Raw genomic sequence first — 19,537 nt, forward strand, 5'->3', positions numbered from 1 at the left:
AAACTAAAATGTTCTTCTTTTCACATTTACCTGAACTGCTTTCCACAAACTTCTTGCATGTATTATTTTGCAGAACGCAGTCAAATGTGTGATTCCGTAAAGGTGATTGCTCACAATGAATGGCACAAAAGCTTGTTGAATAGAGGAAAGAGCCCAGCATGCACATGTTTTGGATAGGATATAGACTCTATGGGTTTGTGATTTGATCCATGGGTTCATATTTCCAACCAGACTCTGGAGATGCAACACATCTGCTATGTAAGGGGGGGGATGGGGAACGTAACGCTGGTCCACCTGGGGGTATCAGCCGGTGCCCGGTGACAATGGCATGAGGGAAAAGGTTCCTTTTATACACCCTCTCTCCACAAAAGAACCAACGTCACTAATGATGTCACTGAGAGCTTTGCTGCTGGCACGGATGAGGGTGGGATATTTTGTCACAGCACTTTCTGCCAACATACTTCATACTTAAAGAAATAGTTTACCCAAAAGTTTAATTATTTTTATTTGCTCACCACCATGTTGGTTGTAATGTACTGTATTTCACTTTGGATAAAGTGTCTTTCAAACTAATAAATGTAACCGCAAACATACACTATAACTTTAGCATTGTTTGAGAATCAAACTGTAATATAAAGAAAATCTAAATTCAGTGTTTGAGTTGGTTGGAAGAAAGGGTTTCAAACAACATAGGGGTGATTTAATAACTATAACAAGTATCATGTCAGTATTGAATGCTATCGTGTCTAAGTATAAGAGATTTTCAAAGACCTCTAAAGAGAAACGCTTGCACTCTTGTTAATATCTTTAGTGGTTTAATGCTAACATGAGGAGTGTTTGATGGGCATCATTTCTTGTGTGCTCTGAAGTGCTTGTGACTCTGAAGACACATTATGCTGAGATGAGTGGTCCTGAGTGCACGCTTCACTTTTAGTGGGGTGACCCACATTTTTTACATTGATGCGCTTTGGGGACTTTTTTTCCGAAGTGGCAGTGCATTCAGAGTATACATTTTATTAGTGTATGTGTTACCTGGGGTTGAATTCACAACCTTTGCGCTGGTAGAGTAATGCTCAACCAATTGAGCTACATTTTTGCCTATACACACACTTAGCTACATGAGCATATACAGTCAGGTCCATAAATATTGGGACATCGACACAATTCTAATCTTTTTGACTCTATACACCACCACAATGGATTTGAAATGAAACGACCAAGATGTGCTTTAACTGCAGACTTTTAGCTTTAATTTGAGGGTATTTACATCCAAATCAGGTGAACGGTGTAGGAATTACAACAGTTTGTATATGTGCCTCCCACTTTTTAAGGGACCAAAAGTAATGGGACAGATTAACAATCATAAATCAAACTTTCACTTTTTAATACTTGGTTGCAAATCCTTTGCAGTCAATTACAGCCTGAAGTCTGATACGCATAGACATCACCAGACACTGGGTTTCATCCCTGGTGATGCTCTGCCAGGCCTCTACTGCAACTGTCTTCAGTTCCTGCTTGTTCTTGGGGCATTTTCCCTTCAGTCTTGTCTTCAGCAAGTGAAATGCATGCTCAATCGGATTCAGGTCAGGTGATTGACTTGGCCATTGCATAACATTCCACTTATTTCCCTTAAAAAACTCTTTGGTTGCTTTCGCAGGATGCTTCGGGTCATTGTCCATGAATATGAGCAGATAATATTGCCCAAAAAACTTCTGAATTCATCCTGCTGCTTTTGTCAGCAGTCACATCATCAATAAATACAAGAGAACCAGTTCCATTGGCAGCCATACATGCCCACGCCATGACACTACCATCACAATACTTCACTGATGAGGTGGTAATGCTTTGGATCATGAGCGGTTCCCTTCCTTCTCCCGACTCATCTCTTCCCATCACTCTGGCACAAGTTGATCTTGGTCTCATCGGTCCATAGGATGTTGTTCCAGACCTGTGAAGGCTTTTTTAGATGTTGTTTGGCTAACTCTAATCTGGCCTTCCTGTTTTTGAGGCTCACCAATGGTTTACATCTTGTGGTAAACCCTCTGTATATAACCTGGTGAAGCCTTCTCTTGATTGTTGACTTTGACACACATACACCAACCTCCTGGAGAGTGTTCTTGATCTGGCCAACTGTTATGAAGGGTGTTTTCTTCACCAGGGAAATAATTCTTCGGTCATCCACCACAGTTGTTTCCGTGGTCTTCCGGGTCTTTTGACATTGCTGAGCTCACCGGTGAGTTCTTTCTTTTTAAGGATGTTCCAAACAGTTGATTTGGCCACACCTAAAGTTTTTGCTATCTCTCTGATGTTTTGTTTTGTTTTTTCAGCCTAATGATGGCTTGCTTCACTGATAGTGACAGCTCTTTGGATGTCATATTGAGAGTTGACAGCAACAGTTTCCAAATGCAAATAGCACACTTGAAATTAACTCTGAATCTTTTATCTGCTGAATTTGTACATTTATTGTCCTTTTTTGTAGCATAGAGAAGTACTTTTCAATTGATTCTTATCTGATTTTGCTTATTATTTTGAGTAGAGATGCACCAGTAAATCAGCCAATAATAGCTATCGTTCTATAAAAGCAATTGTTTAAAAGACAGCCGATGATCAGGGCCGATGTGTCCTGTTAATCAAAAGTGAAGGAAAATTGAATGAATTTGTGCTCTGTATATAGAAAATGTTAAGGAACATTACCAGTCATTATATGAATTAATAACATTCAAAAAGAAATATTAATTGAATCTTCAGAATCGGTATCGGCGGATACTCTGAATAATCTGCTATCCTATCAGTGGAGAAATTTTGTATCGGTGCATCTAATTTTGAGAAAACTAAAATCTAATATTCATATTTAAGGTGACATGCAAAAACATACAAAATGCACTAATTCGTGTTCACACTCCATTTCTTTTTTGACAAGAAAATGTTTACAATGGCGCCTTTTGTAGTAAAAAAAAAACAACCATTGCAGCGTTGTGGTTACAAAGAGCAGCCGGCAATGTTCAGAGAGAGCATTTGTGCACGAAGTGAAATACTTCGTAGCCAGCGTAAAAGAAGTCTATTTGAAGTTATTGAAAGTGAAAATTAAACTTACATTTATCCAAAACTATGCTCCAAAGGGCGTTTCGACGTCCATTTTCTTTTTCCAAGCTTGAGCCTTCTCGACAAATCACGTTCCTCGCATGTTGTTGTGGTAACGACAGGTCTTTTTTTCAACCTCTCTAAACTGCACGAACAAAGACACTGGCGGTTAAAAAACATGGTTTACTCTTTGGGATTATAATGTCAAACAGACGCTAGCAGCTTCAAAAAAGAAGTCAAATGTGAACACGGCCGTAGTCGTCTCTTTGTGCGATTACTTCAGCATGTGTTGTCAAACATAAATCTGTGCCTTAGTCATCGATCCATATGTGTAATACATATTATGCCAATAAACTAACATGTCATCTTTTCTTGGCTCTGTGTGGTTGTATCACAGTGTATTTAGAACTGGTTTTAATCCACAATGATTTTAATGGTCGCGAAATGCTTTCTATAGGTGTTCCACAGCCTGTCTGGGTGTGTGTGCGTGTCCATCTGTTTATATAGGCTTGTTTATTGAATGGCTCTGCTATCTTGGCCTTGTTTCACCGTAATCTGTTAACCCAGCCAATTAATGCGGCAACGACACACGTCCACATTTGTCTCTGTCAAGCCGGTCAACTACTTTGCATTCATACACACACACACACCTACAGACACATGCACAGACTCTGTACCTGGGTCACATTCTCACCAAAGTTGTTTCGTATGTGATATCAACATTTTACATATATTAGCACCCACCCACACATGAAAGACTCCCTAGGTGTAACTCTACCTTGGGGAGGGGGCAAAGTCACCAACCTGGTTGCCACGGAAACAAAGGAAGCAGGACATTAAATGGATTAACAACAAGGTTGCCTCGACAACCGTATGTGCTGTGTGACGAGCGTGAGTATGAATATCGCATCGCGGAAGAACGTGAACATGCTTTGTAATGGTTCAAATCCAGAAGGGTGAAGTTCTTGGTTGATACTGATTCATGTGTGAATCATCCGTTATTTACTGAACAAAGCCATAGATGACGATTGAAATGACAGGACTTCGACAGACTGGCCAGATTTACAATGCTGGTGTGAGTGAGAATGCGAGAACAATGATCGGCTTATGCAGAAAGATTTGTCTGAATCTATGTTGTGTAGTTTTTGCTGTGATTTGGCCTTACTGTGAGGCTGCGGATCACAATATGCTTATTTATGACCATAACAGCACTATTCTGTGTTTGTCATGTTTTTAAACAGCTCGTCTTTTAGACGTCTATGCTTTTTAACAACATCATGGACAAAATAGAAAGTAAAACACTTTTAGGAATCAATATGGCGGCTTGTGATGATTGATTTGTTGTTTGGTTAATTCAAGTACATCTTCAACATTCTTTCTCCAACATTAATATTCTGACCAGATGTGATGTAGAATTCTTGGTGGCTTCACATAATCTTCAAACAAATTGCAGACAGGGTTCATTTGCAAGCTTGAAGTACCTGTACCGTCACCTTGACAACACGTCTAATTCATATGAACTGCAGTGAATTTATAACCTCTAGTTCAAGCAGCATATGGTAAAGTCTGGGCCAACAGGACAGGCTGTTGGCGAGAACAAATGTGCTCATTTTCTATCTCCACAGTACATACAGTATGTACAGCAGTTGTGTTTTTCTGCTACTGTCAGTTAAGAGCCAGATCTACCTCTCTTAGATGAATTTCCAGCACAGGTTACTTAAACGGGTGTCGTCCCAGGTGGTTTGTAAAGATGTAGGCTGTGGCGAAGCACGTCCACAGAAGCCTGTCCCGGCGAATTTGTATCCTAGAGCTGACACCTGTGCATTCTGTTATCCTCTGCTCCAAATTATTGCCAACCTTCTGCTTTCCGAGGCGACCGATATTGGATATCAGGTCAACCGATGGCCGATTTTTGTGGCCGATATGTTTGGCTGGTTGTCTTTTTTCCACCTTCATCTCATAAAATCTAATAAAGTGATAAGAGGTGATACAGAATATTGCTTAAATGACACATTTAAGTCATCTCTCTTCAAATCGTTGCACTTGATTAATTGAAAGATTGAGTAAGTGTTTATTGCAGGGCACAAGATAGCAGTCTAATTCATACTAATAATACATTGCTCAAAAAATAATACAAGCACCTTCTCAAACTGTTCTGAAGCATGCTATGGGTTTATGTTTGTTGGCAGACAGTGCTATTAGTCAAATGTCTTATCTAAGTGAAAAAATAAATAATAATCTCTCATATTACACAGCCTTCTGCTCATAACTTTTTAGTTATATTTCACTTTTAGCCTTTTTCTATTTTATAGGACAGTAGAACACCTGACAGGAAAGTAGACGCTCTTGTAGTGGGTTGCGTTTAAACAGGCCCAAAAGACCGCCTACGGACATAATGCGTAAACGAGAGAAACAACAAGTCAGCATTTAAACTTTGGCTAAAGACTTAAAAGTTTGGTTTAATGACGAAAAATGTACCAAGCAAGCAGAATGTTTTCTCTCCATTTCAGATTTTTAACAGAAACTCTTACAAGTGCTCAACGTGTCTCGCGGCTGTCAGAGCTATAAAGAATAAACCCCGCTTCTCTCTGTATCTGCCCCGGTCGCGTTCATTTGCATATTGTGTGCACTTATTTCGTCCATTTGATAGCAAGATCGACCAAAGTACAAACAGAGAAATTCTCCAGTACAGAAACAGTATTGAGAACGTCGGAGTTTATATAGCTATACAATGCGGACAACTGTAATAATTTAGCCCCTGGGCTCGTCACCAGGTTTTGCTACCTGTGCATACATGTAACGTTACCCTAAACATAATCTGGTTGAAGCCTCGCTAACAATAGAGTTGCAAAAAGTTACTTCTCAAGTAGCATCATATTTAATCAATGAAATATAAAAAGCTTTATTAAGAATGAGGGATTAGAAGAATTGAAGTATTACTGTTTTCTTGTGAAGTTAGCAGGTAGTTAAGAAGTTAGCAGGCAGAGTGGGACATCACAGTGTTATGCCGGTGGTAATCTGTTTGCCGCTAGAGTCAACGCTTAGCCTGCCTGTTAATCTGCATAATTTGTGGCACAATCGGCCGATGCCGATCCTTTAAAAAATCCCCAAAATCTGATCAATCGGTCGATCTCTAGTACATGCTTTACCTTTACATGTACAGAAAGAACTATATTTGGTTTTTTTTAATAAAACGTTCATCCGTCGCTTATGCTTAACAATGCAATTTAGATTTATTCTAAATACAATAGTTCACTTTCATACTGTAGTTGAGTCCTTTGCACTCAATGTAGCTGTTTGATTTTTCACAGCTTTTCTTCAGATTGACATAGTGGCATTTATTTTTATTTTAATGATTTATAGGCTAATAAGGCAAATATATCTTTGTAACAATAATTTTTTTCCCACCTGGGTAAATATCTACTACACAGTGACTAAATATTTATGAAACATTTGTTAAGATCATTATTACAAATGTCTTAATGAAGGCATCCTGATTAAATGTGCCCATGAAATCCAAATAGATTTTAATAGCCTTAAGGGTGTCTATAATATATAAAAAAATGCGTGTAGAAAAATTAGAAGCATTTAAAACTCTGGGATTTTTATGACATCATTCTGCAGCGATAAGCGATATTGGCTATTTTGAAGGAGGGAGACGCCACACAAAATCTCTTATCTCTTCCTGAATTCCTGTTTCAGTGGAAATCACAACATCAAACAAAGCTGCACATTTTAGGGCACTTCGTTGGGCTTTAAAATGAGCTTTATATTGCTTGGGAGGAATAGAAATGATAGAATAATTTTGATTTATGATTGCCCCCTTGTCAAATCTGAGAACAGTTTGTGTTGTGGGTCTTTTACTCAGAGCAAACATCTGGGGGCAAAAGTTTCCATTTGCTGTCCAATTAATCATATTACCGTCTTGGAGCAACAATGGAGATATTAAAAAGATCTTATCTATGCTTTTTGTGCTATGGGAGGATAGATACTCTTATTCCCAAACTTATCTCCAAAACTTGTATTAAAAGATATAGGTAATGTCTGCCAAATGTTGCGCTGTTTCTGGCTGTGAGGTTTTTTGGTTGTTCTGGATGTTCTGATGTTTGGATTTAGTGATCAACTCACATGGATTTGACCCTTTTTTAAGAATTTAGCAAACAGGTTAACATTGTTATGTATTAGAGGCAAAACGTGTCATAAAAGAGTCATAAAGAGACTGAAGTCAAAAATGCATGTTTAATTTTTAGGTGAAATAAGGGAAACAAGGATATTTGGTTATTTGATGTAATGCATTTATTAAAGGTCCAGTGTGTAACTTTTTGGAGGATCTATTGACAGAAATGCAATATAATTTACATAACTATGTCTTCAAAGGTGTAAAGACCCCACACATAATGCAGTGTTATGAGCTTTTTCTTTCTGCATACACAGCGGGTCCCATTCCATGAAATTCACCGTGTTGTTTCAACAGTAGCCCTAAACGGACAAACTGCTCTACAGAGAACATTTCGTAAACACATTACACATTTGCTCCGACAAAGAAGCGAAAACGTGACAAGTTTGATCTGTGTCAGCCACCGTAGTGCTTCGAAAGGGAGGGTGGAATGTGCCGTTGGCAGCACCTCGCCACTAGATGCCGCTAAATTTTTAATATAAATATTTACATAGATATGAATATAAAATATTTAATTTCAATATTTTCAAGGAAATCAAGTTTCTGTATCAGTATTAAAGTATTATAAAAAAAAGGTTTATGATCTGAATGTTTTCTGCAGTCTAATAAAATGACACTCATGGCTAACTCAGCATCAATTATTATAAATAATTAGATAGTTAGGATCTAAGTATAACCTTGGACACAACTGCAACAAAATAGCCCAAATAGTATGCAGGTCCAGAGAGATACCAAAATAAAGAGATCATCTGCTGAGCTCTGTCCTGTAGCACACAAAGAACAGACTATAATGGATTTGAGATAAAGCATAAATCCGCTGAGACTGTCATCGGCACAGAGATCAGCCAGGCGTCTGGTTTCCATTTTCAAGACAGTTACCATATCTACCGTGGTCTTGTTGATGAAATCCGTCTAAGTAACATATAAACTTTGCATTTATAATATGTCGCTACACGTCCTCGGTCTCTCAGTGTGATCGGAGGCAGACATATCCTAAATGAGGGATTTCCCCTTCGCTTCCTGTTTACTCATGAGCAGGGGCCCTGTCTCCCTATTTCTAAAAGCAAAGAAGCCACGATACTCTCGAGATTTGGAAACGGCACACTGTCTCTGCCAGGTACGAGCGGACCTATGACACTCGAACCCCTGAGGAGGTTAGAAGCGTGACAGACTGACAGTGCAACTAGAGACTCTCACTAACAGATAACAGTCTCTCAACTACAACCCAGAGTCCCGCCGGTGGTTAAGGCTGGTGGAAGGATGAGTTTAGAGTTCATGAAGCTTCCGTTGGATAATCCGTTGGGAAGTTAAATATGACGGCATTCAATCTACTTGAAAACAAGAACTCTCTTAAGCCCTGCCTGTGTCCGGGTTCCTTTTCGTACCGTCGACACTCTTGGGTCTGGTAAGCGCTAATGTGGGTGTAAGGTTATAGCCGCAGCGGCCACCTGTTAGTTTGATTTGAAAAGTTGCTTTGAGCTTGCGTAGCTTGTTGTAACCGCTAATTCACCTGATGTATGTTTGACAAGTGCAGATGTGTTCCTGATTTGTGCTTGACAAGTATTGGGTCTCAGAATTTGTGAAATCAAACAAAAGAGCAATGCTTTTATGCCTCTTTTTAGGCTTTTCATAACTTAAATATTGGAAATATAGAATAATGAAGTAGGCAGTGCTTTACATAATTTTGCTTTTGTTTTTTTTTTGTTGCTCTTCTTACTGAGATGTTGGTTTTGTGCTTTAAGAATAAAAAAGCAATATTTCAAGGCAAATTTCAGCGTAATAACATAGAAAAATGCCCCCCCCCCCAAAACAACTGACCTTTTAAGTTTACTGTAAAATTTCACGATAAAATTCTGATCTATTCATGACAAACTATATTTAAAAAGTTCTAAAAAAGTTCCAAAGCTCTAGAAAACACATTTGACCTATTAAAAAAATTATATAATTACTATTGAAATATTTTATATTATTACATTCTGGTCTAAATTCCTGAATTACAACTATCGCAACAAAAGTTTGGATTGTGCAGTTTCATATGTATTCTCAATACATTCCGTGACAGTTAAAATGTTGAACAGAATTATCAGAATTATTTTAATTGTTAATTTGATCAATGTTTATATTTAGGCTGTTGGCAGGCCTAATATATTGTAGGCCTGTGTGCTAATATAAACTGCTCTTGAATAAAAGTAATTTATGCTTTATTGAATATGGAGTAAGATTCAATTGCTTAACCACTTATTGAGCAGGTACAGAAAGAGTATGAATCATTCCCGGTGTTCTGAAAAGTGTAAAACAGAATTACAGTGGCTTTGTGTAATAGCACCGGCCCACTTTAAAGACATTTTGTGGAGCGATTTTGAAGACCACTGTGTGTCTATATCTGAGGTAAAGATCCAGAATCAGACGGATGAAGGTTTATGCCTGGAGTTGTATTTTATTTTTGAAAAAAAGATGCTTGGCACTGTCATAGAAATGTGTTTGTTTTTCTACTAAATCTAAGTTTCAGAATGCCATAAAAGCATTAAAGCTTAATCTTTTTTTTAAATAGCTTTGAACCCATGACCTTAATGTATAAAGATAAATCAGTAGCAGAGCATGTAGATTTTAATGTGGGAACTTGTACACTAAAATGTACACTCACAGCCCCAATGTGAAAACATGTTGAATGTTGAGATTTGCACCCGTTGACAAAACTCACAAATCTGTCTTCTGAATTCGAAGTTGCAGAAAAGTTGTCACAAATGTGTAAACTGCTATTTACATATTTACACGTTTTCCTGGATTCAGATTTGAATTGCAACGACAAATAGTAGGGATGTAATGTTTACTCAGCTCACGATGCGATTTTATACACAATTGTTTTATTACAGAATGAGTTGAGGCAAATAAAAAATGAAAAACTGCCATTTTTGTTTCACATTGTCGTATTTAAGTCAAATAACTAAATTGCAGTTTTAAAACAAAAAATAAACAATATAAATATAAACAAACTAAGACTTTGTCTGTACTTTTCCTAACTTTTACTTTTTTAAGAAATATCAGCATATCCACATTTACCAAGTTTGCAGAAAAATACAGTGACCCCTTCTGTTCAAAACATGAACTTCGATTCTTGTGTCATCCGATTTGAATCTTCACATATTGATTGATATCATTTGATGATGTCATGCGCCTGAGCCACACCACCACCAACGGCAGGAAAATCACAATGAAAGGATCTAGCAAATAATAGTTAAAAAAAAGTTTAAAAAATAAACCATCACACTTATGTATACTATCATCTATAAATATTCCATGAATTATACGGTCTTGTATTGATAAAATTCCGTAATGTATATACTATCGATATTCTGTCGTGTACTATGGTTTGTTTTAAAATATAATGACAGGCTGACTACATTTTCCGTTATGTAGACTATAATGTTCATTGATATACTATATACAAATTTTCATTTTCACAGTTCAACATTATTGAGAATTATTATTGGACTAGTTATAATGTTACCAATATTATATGAATATGCAAGAACATGTTCTCTGTATTATTATATAAATGTAAATTAAATTCAGTGAGCCATTTATTATTGACAATTATTTTTTATTTAATCAATATTTAGTGTACAATTATTACTCATGTGATAATGACTAGCTGCAGGATAATGCAATCGGTTGTTATCGCAGAATTAACCCCTTCAGTGTTGAAAAGAACTGATTCTGATCATTCTGATATAGGAGCCTTACATAATAACCAGTTTACAGTTTACTGTACGTTTTCTGTTATTTCATATTATCATCAGCGAATTAGCTTCAGATAAATTAGATTGTTATTTAGGTTGCTAATTTGTACATCACCCTTATCAGATTCAAGATCTTTATTGTAATATATATATGAAATTATATTTTCCAGATGGGGTAGAAAAGCAATATAATATATAACGAATGACAAACTAAGAACAGAGGTTCAGCTTAAATTAAATACTGTATTAGTGAACTCCTTTCATTGGGATTTTCCTGCCAGTAGGGGGCGGTGTGGCTCAGCCACATGACGTCATCAAGTGCACATCTTTCTCTCCCATCTGAGCTTTCAAGTGCACAAGTTAGTTTTGCAATGTGTTTATGGTGAGTATCAAAAGTCAAGGCGGGAAGATTTTAAACTGCAGTGACAGGTTTGAGAGGTTGTGGATGCCTGTTATTTGTGGTTGCAATTCAAATCTGAATCTTTAAACATGTGCAATGCATTTGTATCTGCCAAGGTATTTTGTAAATGGCATTTTACACATTTGTGACTATTTTTCTGCAACTTCAAATTAAGAAGACAGATTTGTGAGTTTTGTCCACGCGTGCTAATCCTAACATTCAAGTTACACGGTAAATTTACATGCTCTTATAATCCCCCATATGGTGTCGAGCTCATCCCGGAGTGCTCAAAGGGATAGTTCATCCACAAATGAGAATTCTGGGATCATTTACTCCACCTTTTGTCATTTCAATCAATATCTTCATCTGTGTTCTGCGAAAGAAAGAAAGTCATACAGGTTTGAAATTAACGATGACAGAATTAAACATTTTGGGTGAACTATAACTTTTATTTAGAGAAATGTATAGTTTTACACAATTTATTTGTATAACATGTTTCGCAACATAAATTCACTTTAAGGCCCTGTCCACACAAACACAGGTATTTAAAAAACACAGTTTTTTAATGCTGGTGGCACATGCAAACACAGTACCCGGTCACTAAAACCAAACTTTTTGTAGGATTTTTAGAAAAAGATTTGGCGTATGTTGGAATGCATGCTGCTCCTCCTTTGTTTGACGTCAGATTACATTACAGGTTATATCGCCTCCTGTTGGTTTGGCATGCTTTTGACAGCACTTTATAATGTGTTTTTGCGGTTTTGTGTGGACACAGGGGGGTTTTTTTTACAAAGAGGGAAAAACTTAATCTATAAAAATACCTGTGTGTGTTTGGACTAGGCCTAAGAAGAATAGTGCCTCACAATACCTACTGTTATGAAACAATGTTAAAAATAAAATGACAGATTGAATTGAGGAAGAATGTAACAGGAATACAGTTAGCAAGTGCTAATGTTCAACGTGTCAACAGGGTTAGATAAACATGTACCTGAGTACCTTTGTTTCAGAGCTCCATTGGTGGAGTCTGCACACGAGCGCACTGAACGCAGCTGTCATGCCTGTACTCTAGATCAGTTTACATAATGCTTTGTGACAGGGTCATTGAATACTCGGCTGTGCACATACAGTATCATGTCCTACAACAACTCCGTCCCCTCTAACAGTGTAATACAAGCATCTGTTATGGAAAAAGCCTTACCTTATTGTTATGTGACTATACATACAGCAAAAAGTGACACTCAAGACATCTTGATGACATTGAACGGTCAAAGGTTCAATGTTTATAGATCACTTTATCATTATAGTCTTTTTTGCACTAACGTTCAAGTTTTTAAACCGTTATTAATTTTCAGTTTTTTAGAATAATAGAAAACTAATTTAGACTATGGAAGAACACAATTGTATCTATAGGAATAACGTTGTGACTGATGCATCTAATAGAAACCAAAATGTTCTGAGCATCTTAAAAGTAGCCATGCTTTTCCCAGAATTTGCCAGATCTCTTGAAAAAAAATTTCCTCCTTGTCATTGTCTTATTTTTTTTATTGTTTTATTGATATTTTGTATAATCATTTATTTAAATATTTTATATTGAATTTTTTATATAAAAATAGATAGTTTTTATTTATTTTCATTTAATAATGTTAGTGCCTAAACTTATTTTTTTTCCAGTTGTATTGTATTTCAGTTAATTTAGTTTTTCAATATTTTATTTAATTACAATAAATATAAATATTCTAAAATTTTCCGTCTTCATTTAAGTAAACTATAATTACCTTGGTTCCTTAGATCTCATCCTGGTAATTTACATCTATTACGGGTAGTTGTGGTTATTATAATGTATGGGTTATTATTTTGTCAAAGTCATCCATTTCTAAAATAGTTTTTCAAATAAAATGTTATAAGATTTATAAGGCCATCGGAACATTTCAGTCAATTGTTAATTTTTTTTAACGGTAGTGTACTGTACATAATTGAAAGTACCATGGTATATGATGCCCTCAAATTTTGCCAAACAAGGTTGGCCATGGCTCTAAGGTTGTGTAAATGATATCCATGCTCTCATTTTATGACTTAGTACTGGTTTACATTTTAATGTGTTTGAAGGGTGCTTATTTAACATTTCCTTGAACCGCATAATATGATGCTTGATCCTGACTAAATAAACCACTTCACTAAATAAACCACTTCAGGGCGATCCAGTAATTATTCATGTTGTCATGAATCGATCTTTTTATAATAACTTGCTGACTACATATTCAACTGGTACTGACCATTTTACTTTATACTGCCGTTTGAATCCGGCGTTGGTTCAGCCTTTTCAAAAACAGATTTTTGATTCACAGCTCCACTTTTCCATCTTTCATGTCTTCTCAACGAATATAAGTGTGATATAGAAATCTGATTGATCTCATGCGGTCAGATGTAATTTATTTGCTCAATCATTAACCACATTACATAGTGACAGTAGACAGCAGATAGGTCAAATTTCTCATGAAATAAAAAGTGTTTTTTGTCTTTTTTAGAGCATGCTTTTACTATATGTATGCAGCTTAACTGTAAGTATCATTCTTCGCTTTTGCCAGTTAGATATGAACAGTAAAAGCTTGCAGATTGGTACCGATGGGATCTCAAATAGCATCGTCACAGTGAAGATGTTATTTATTCCTATCAGTTTGTTTGTCTTTATCCGTTTTTTCAGTCTTTTCTCCTTTTTTTATTTCTTTTGTTTGTTTTCTTAACCATACCAAACATGACAATTATATAATTGTTTCTTCACCCCCATAGTGATATAATTGATGACTCTCTACTAGACTATGTTCTCTTTGACTGTCTTAAATCTGTCAAACAGCCATCCACGAAGAAAATACAGAGTGGGAAACCTTATTCTGTATAATTAAAAGATTGTGTGTTACATGAAATAATTGAAAGTAAATGAACAGCCTACAGACAATGTGCTTGTATTTTAAGGAGCAGATTGTAAAGTATTTTTCTCTAATGGCTCTTTGTGGGCCCTTGTTAATATTGTAGTGGCATTCAGGGGGAACAGTTTAGGAATTTTATTATGTTTATGGTTCCTCTAATTTATGTTCTCTCCGTGCAAACGCTTGTAATTCCAGTGGTAAGTGCTCACAAAGCTGAAGATGTGGGACTTCTAACACATTCTGTTCATCTCACTGTTAATTTCCAATTTTAAACGGAAATAAATGACTGGTGAAGTCTTGTCATTTATATGAAATAGGTCTTATAGTTTCCAATAGCCAATTTCGGTCAGATTTTTCTGTGAAGTTTAACAAAACAAGCTGTTGTGACTGCTATTCTTTTCAGGAAATGTCTAGAGCCCTGCAGTGATTATTCAGTCATTTTTCCGACATCTAGAAAAAAAATCAGTATCTCTACCTTTGTTATTTTTCTAAATATATGTTTCAACGGCTTTATTATTATAAAGTTGTTTGAGTTATTTCAACAGCCAAATAGCCTGAATTCGTGATTAAAATAATAAAATTATGAGAAGTCAGGAGTTGCACTGAGCTTTTATTAATTGTGGAGATGTGGTGATTTTAGCGGCATCAAGTGGTGAGGTCATGAATCGCAACCAATGGATGACTCTGTATTCTGTTGTGTTGAAGTCACTATACTCTCTCTCACTGCTTTGTATTTACTGTGGAGCAAATAATACCATAGATTTAGCTTGTAAATCTTTTCATTCTTTTATGCATCAGTAATGAATTTGGTAGCTCCTGCAGAAGTCACTTTGAGGACAATTGAGGATATGAGGATGAAAAGTATAATGAAGGTTAATGTTTCATCAGCTCATTAAATTGTGCAAAACAAAGAAAATTACAAATCGGCTCAAATCAGCCCCACACAGTTAAAGAAATTGCCGTGTGACGTTAGAACTGGCCTGCCGTTCTTCTCCTAGATCCTGTGTGATATTGATACTCTGATGTAAAGTATGAAGGTTAGATGTAAATATTAGCATAAAGTAACCAGGTTTGTTTAGTGATTCTGGAGCGATTCTCCACAAACTCTGAGATACCTGTAGGTGTCTTAAGACCAGCACTGATCTGAATGTTCTACCCAGACAACATGTCTTAATGGGTCAGTTCAATGCATTTAACTTGCACAAGTGATGTGTTGTGAATCAGTGCTCGAACTTGGTTCTACCATTTAACCATATTATTACTTTTATCATTTTATATTATAATATAATTTGATATTATGTAATAATGTATATTTGATTACATCATTTTTTGTTGTTAAACTACCTGGTTCTACCATTCAACCATATTATTATTCCCTTTATAACGTATTGTATATTTGTACTGCATATTTGATCACATCTTTTTTGTGGTTAAACTGTATTATAATTTTAAACTGTGCATTTAAATTGTAATTAACGTGTTATGGAAAATGAACGGCATTACAATTTTTAACGCACTGCCCAAGACATAAGTAGGTCATCTTACATTTCATACTTTATGATACGTACATTTTCATACATATTTATTTTATTATGCAATCACACAAGCGCAATATCATAGCAGTGCTATTTTTGAGTGCACATGTCATGTTGATTTTATACAACAGTTAATTAAATAAGAAATTAATTTTAAGCTATATTTTATAGACAACATTGTGTTTTCCTAATTTTTCAGCGAAAATCGAAGAAATTTGAAGCCTCAGAGGAAGTGTTGCGCGTCTCTGAGGAACACACAGTGTGGTTGTCTTTTTTTTAAATGAATACCAAATCAATTGGGTGAATCAATTAAAAAGTGGCTCATTCATAAAGATTCGAATGAATTAATGACATTTACCGCCACCTACTGGACGTTTTTAAAACTTTAATGAATTTTAAGAGTATTAAATAATAATGATCCCAATAAATTGGTGATTAGCCCAAAAATGTTCCGCTTATTTACATTTACTTACCCTTATGTTGTTTCAAACTTGAATGACTATTTCTTTGGGGGAAAGGAAGATATTTCTTTAGAATGTTAGTAGCCAAAATGTTTTGGTCAGTGATTTTGATTTGGAATAATTGCTTGTCATTTAAATTGATGGTCAGTTATACGTTTTAATAATACATACGCTGTCACATTAGTTTGTTTTTATGCATTTGGCATATGCTGTGTTGTGTGTTCCCTGTATAGGAAACTAACACAATGGTTTACCAACTGAGCTATAGGAACAGAAATAATGTTATTTATAGAATTATAGAATATTTTTATCCTGTTTATAACACAGCTTCTTTGCATCTAAGTATGTCACTGGAGCATTTGGGCTGTCAAAATACTTTTCTACGTATAAAGTCTACTGTATATAATGTAGTCTTCACTATTCTTCCATAAAGGGTTTCCAAGTGGATTTATACCGCTCTCAACCTTAAAACCTATTTAGCTTTACACTGCTGTCATCTAGTGGGCAATATGCTGTACTGTTGTGTTGACCTCATTGAGTTTGAATACGACACCGATAAGCATTAACTTTTCGCATGTATTTAATAAATAATTTTAATCGAAATAATAAAGTCAATCAAAAAATATATCACAACGTAAATTGCATCATTTGTATGATATGCCTATTTAATAAGTTATACTGACCACTGCAACGAGTAAAACTTGTGCAGGACATCATTATTTTTAATTATTTGAATTGCATATTAATAGCAGGTTCTTTCCCGTTTTTATTATGACTTTCCGTCTGTCACAATCGTTTCATTTTGACGTGCAGAACTGCAACATTTTCACACTGAGTCGTTCGTGGGACTCACACAAGCGTATTTTTACTCAGGTTCTTTTGGCTGTTGACGTCAGCTGTGTGCCAGACAGGTCTTCCTCTGCAATTGTCTCCTGTACTCTGTCAGCTCAGCTTTTAACTCCGAGTTGAAATTCATTTGTCACTGCCTCCTCACAGCTGATTCATTTGCACTCAAGTAACACTTCATGGATGAGTAAGCATCATAGCAGAGCACTTCACACACACATCTGTCGCCTAAACAGGGGTTCCAAACCACAGTGACTAGCTGAAATGCTTTTCTTTAATCCAACCGCCACATCTTGACACACTAAACAACAGACTTATAAGACAGAACGAATGGAATGTTTAAACACGCTTTCTCTGTACGGATGGTAAAAAATATTTCCTGGAGTGGATTTGAATGTTGAGTGTGAGAGATTTCAAAAATAGGATCATATTTTCACCAGCTTGGAAAATAAATAATCAAATCGTGACAATGTGAAGGACATCCTTTATCAAGGGTGGGCTAATTGATAAGAATAGTTTTGAGAAGATGAAATTATTATTCATGTAGCTTCATGGCCTCACATAATGGAGATTTGGCATTTTTGCGAAAAGCGTGTTTCTTCAAAAACTATAAATACAACCAAAATAGCACCATCATAGATTTTATACAACAACAAAACTTAGGCTAGATCCTTCTATCAACTACATTCTTAGAAAAGGGTGCGTCAGAAGGCCCTTTGATGCCATAGAAGAACCTTTAACATCTGAAGAACCTTTATGTTATAAAGATTGTAAAAAAGTAAGAACGAGAGTTTTTTGTTAAACAGACCTTTGACTGAATGGTTATTTGTGGAACCAAAAATGGTTCTTCTATGTCATCGCTGTGAACAACCTTTTTAGAACTTTTATTTTTTACAGTGTAACCTATTTATTCAGAAATGGTCACTGCGTGTTTCTTTATACATATAAATATAGATAAATGTCTATGGAGTCAATGGAGACCACGGTTTTTGTTTACGATTTCATTTTTCAATTTTATTTTTGGGTGAACTGTCACTTTAAACACCCTCAGATACCTTTCTGCGTTTCAAAATGTTCTTTGTTTTATAAACATTTTCTTTATACTATAAAAAAAGAAAGAAATAGTTATTTTTTGTGTACTGTTCCATGGGGAACCAGAAATGGTTCTTATAGCATCTCTGTGAGGAACCGTCTGTAGCTCTTTTTTTGTATATCATTCCAGGACACATTCGGCATCAACTACCGTTGCTTTATTTGTGTCTAACACAGTCATAAAGCACTCATTGAACTTCTCATTTGTTCGGACAGCCAGACTCCTTTCTCAAAGCTCCGCCCCAGGTTTCATGTGCGGCCGGTTATCGCGGCAACACTTTCGCAGCTGGACTTCTAAAGGAAGTGGCTGTGCAATGAAGTTAAGCTCTGTGGGAGGGCACTAAACGTTAGGCAGTCATGCAGAGAATACGCTGGTAAGAGCTCCCAGTCCTGTGTCGGGGCCATGCTGCGCAGGTCACCCTGCCACAGAGGCAGGGTTCACTTTGACTTCAGTGAGGAAGTGGTGAGGAGGCTGCATGCATCAGCGTTAAGGTTAGAACTGACTGACACGCTCGACTTTCTTTAGCTTTTTAAACAGACGTTTCTTTGAAGGATTATTTTGGTTACATAGTGTGCCACTGCATGCCAACAGCACTGCAAATATGGGCCACTACTTGCTGGTCTGTCCCCTTTTCTGGACTCTTTGAATACACAATGATCATGTGTCATCTCCTCTTGCTTGTCTTTTGTCCTTTACCTATTCTTCATCATCAGTGGCGTGTAATATCACATTCTATATTCTCTCCTCCATTCTTTTCCCCGGTGATTTTGGACCGGGTCCATTGTGATTGTTATTGTTCCTTCAGCTGTGTGTGTGTTTTTAAGTAAATCAAGCTTTGTGTTAAGATAAGAGTCAAATTATTCACAGCTGGTTTAGATAACATTTTCCACAGGGCCATTGTGTTTACAGCGGATTGCACACAACCATCAACCATTTGATATCAATTGCTACATAAACTCGTGCTGTAATTTCACACCTTAGACGTGGTCTTGCTTTGCTTTGTCTGGGTAAACACTCTTAAGCGCAAACCTAAATAAGCTTACAAGATGACGTATTGAAACAGTTGGAAGTAAGATTGTTTTAAGCTACCACCATAGACCACCATCATTTATAGTTCCTCTTTTGTTTCAGTTAAAGTATTTTACACATTTAGATTTAGGAGTATATGAGTATATTTGGCTTTATTTGTCTGTTTTGTGTTTTTAGATTGTCATTTTTATCTCATGAAGAAAAGAGCTTAAAAATCAAACTAAATTTGAAACAAAAAAAGCAGAAAGGTT

At 36.1% G+C, this 19,537-nt stretch overlaps 1 protein-coding gene across 5 annotated transcripts in view; it reads left to right on the top strand.

The window, feature by feature from the left end:
• Positions 1 to 19,537, top strand: part of pde4ba (phosphodiesterase 4B, cAMP-specific a) — a 138,079-nt gene that overhangs the window by 71,882 nt on the left and 46,660 nt on the right. Inside the window, exon 1 of one of the 5 annotated variants that reach the window (XM_079459872.1) lies at positions 8,527 to 8,663. The exons of 3 other annotated variants lie outside the window; for them this stretch is intronic. In XM_079459872.1, the coding sequence (XP_079315998.1) occupies positions 8,572 to 8,663 (92 nt within the window). In that variant the 5' untranslated portion in view covers positions 8,527 to 8,571. Of the gene's footprint in view, positions 1 to 8,526; positions 8,664 to 18,656; positions 18,749 to 19,537 lie in introns of those variants that run through there. One more of the 5 variants, XM_079459874.1, reaches the window with a different exon arrangement.

Source organism: Barbatula barbatula (genome assembly GCF_947034865.1).
Source record: "Barbatula barbatula genome assembly, chromosome: 7".
Taxonomy (NCBI): Eukaryota; Metazoa; Chordata; class Actinopteri; order Cypriniformes; family Nemacheilidae; genus Barbatula; species Barbatula barbatula.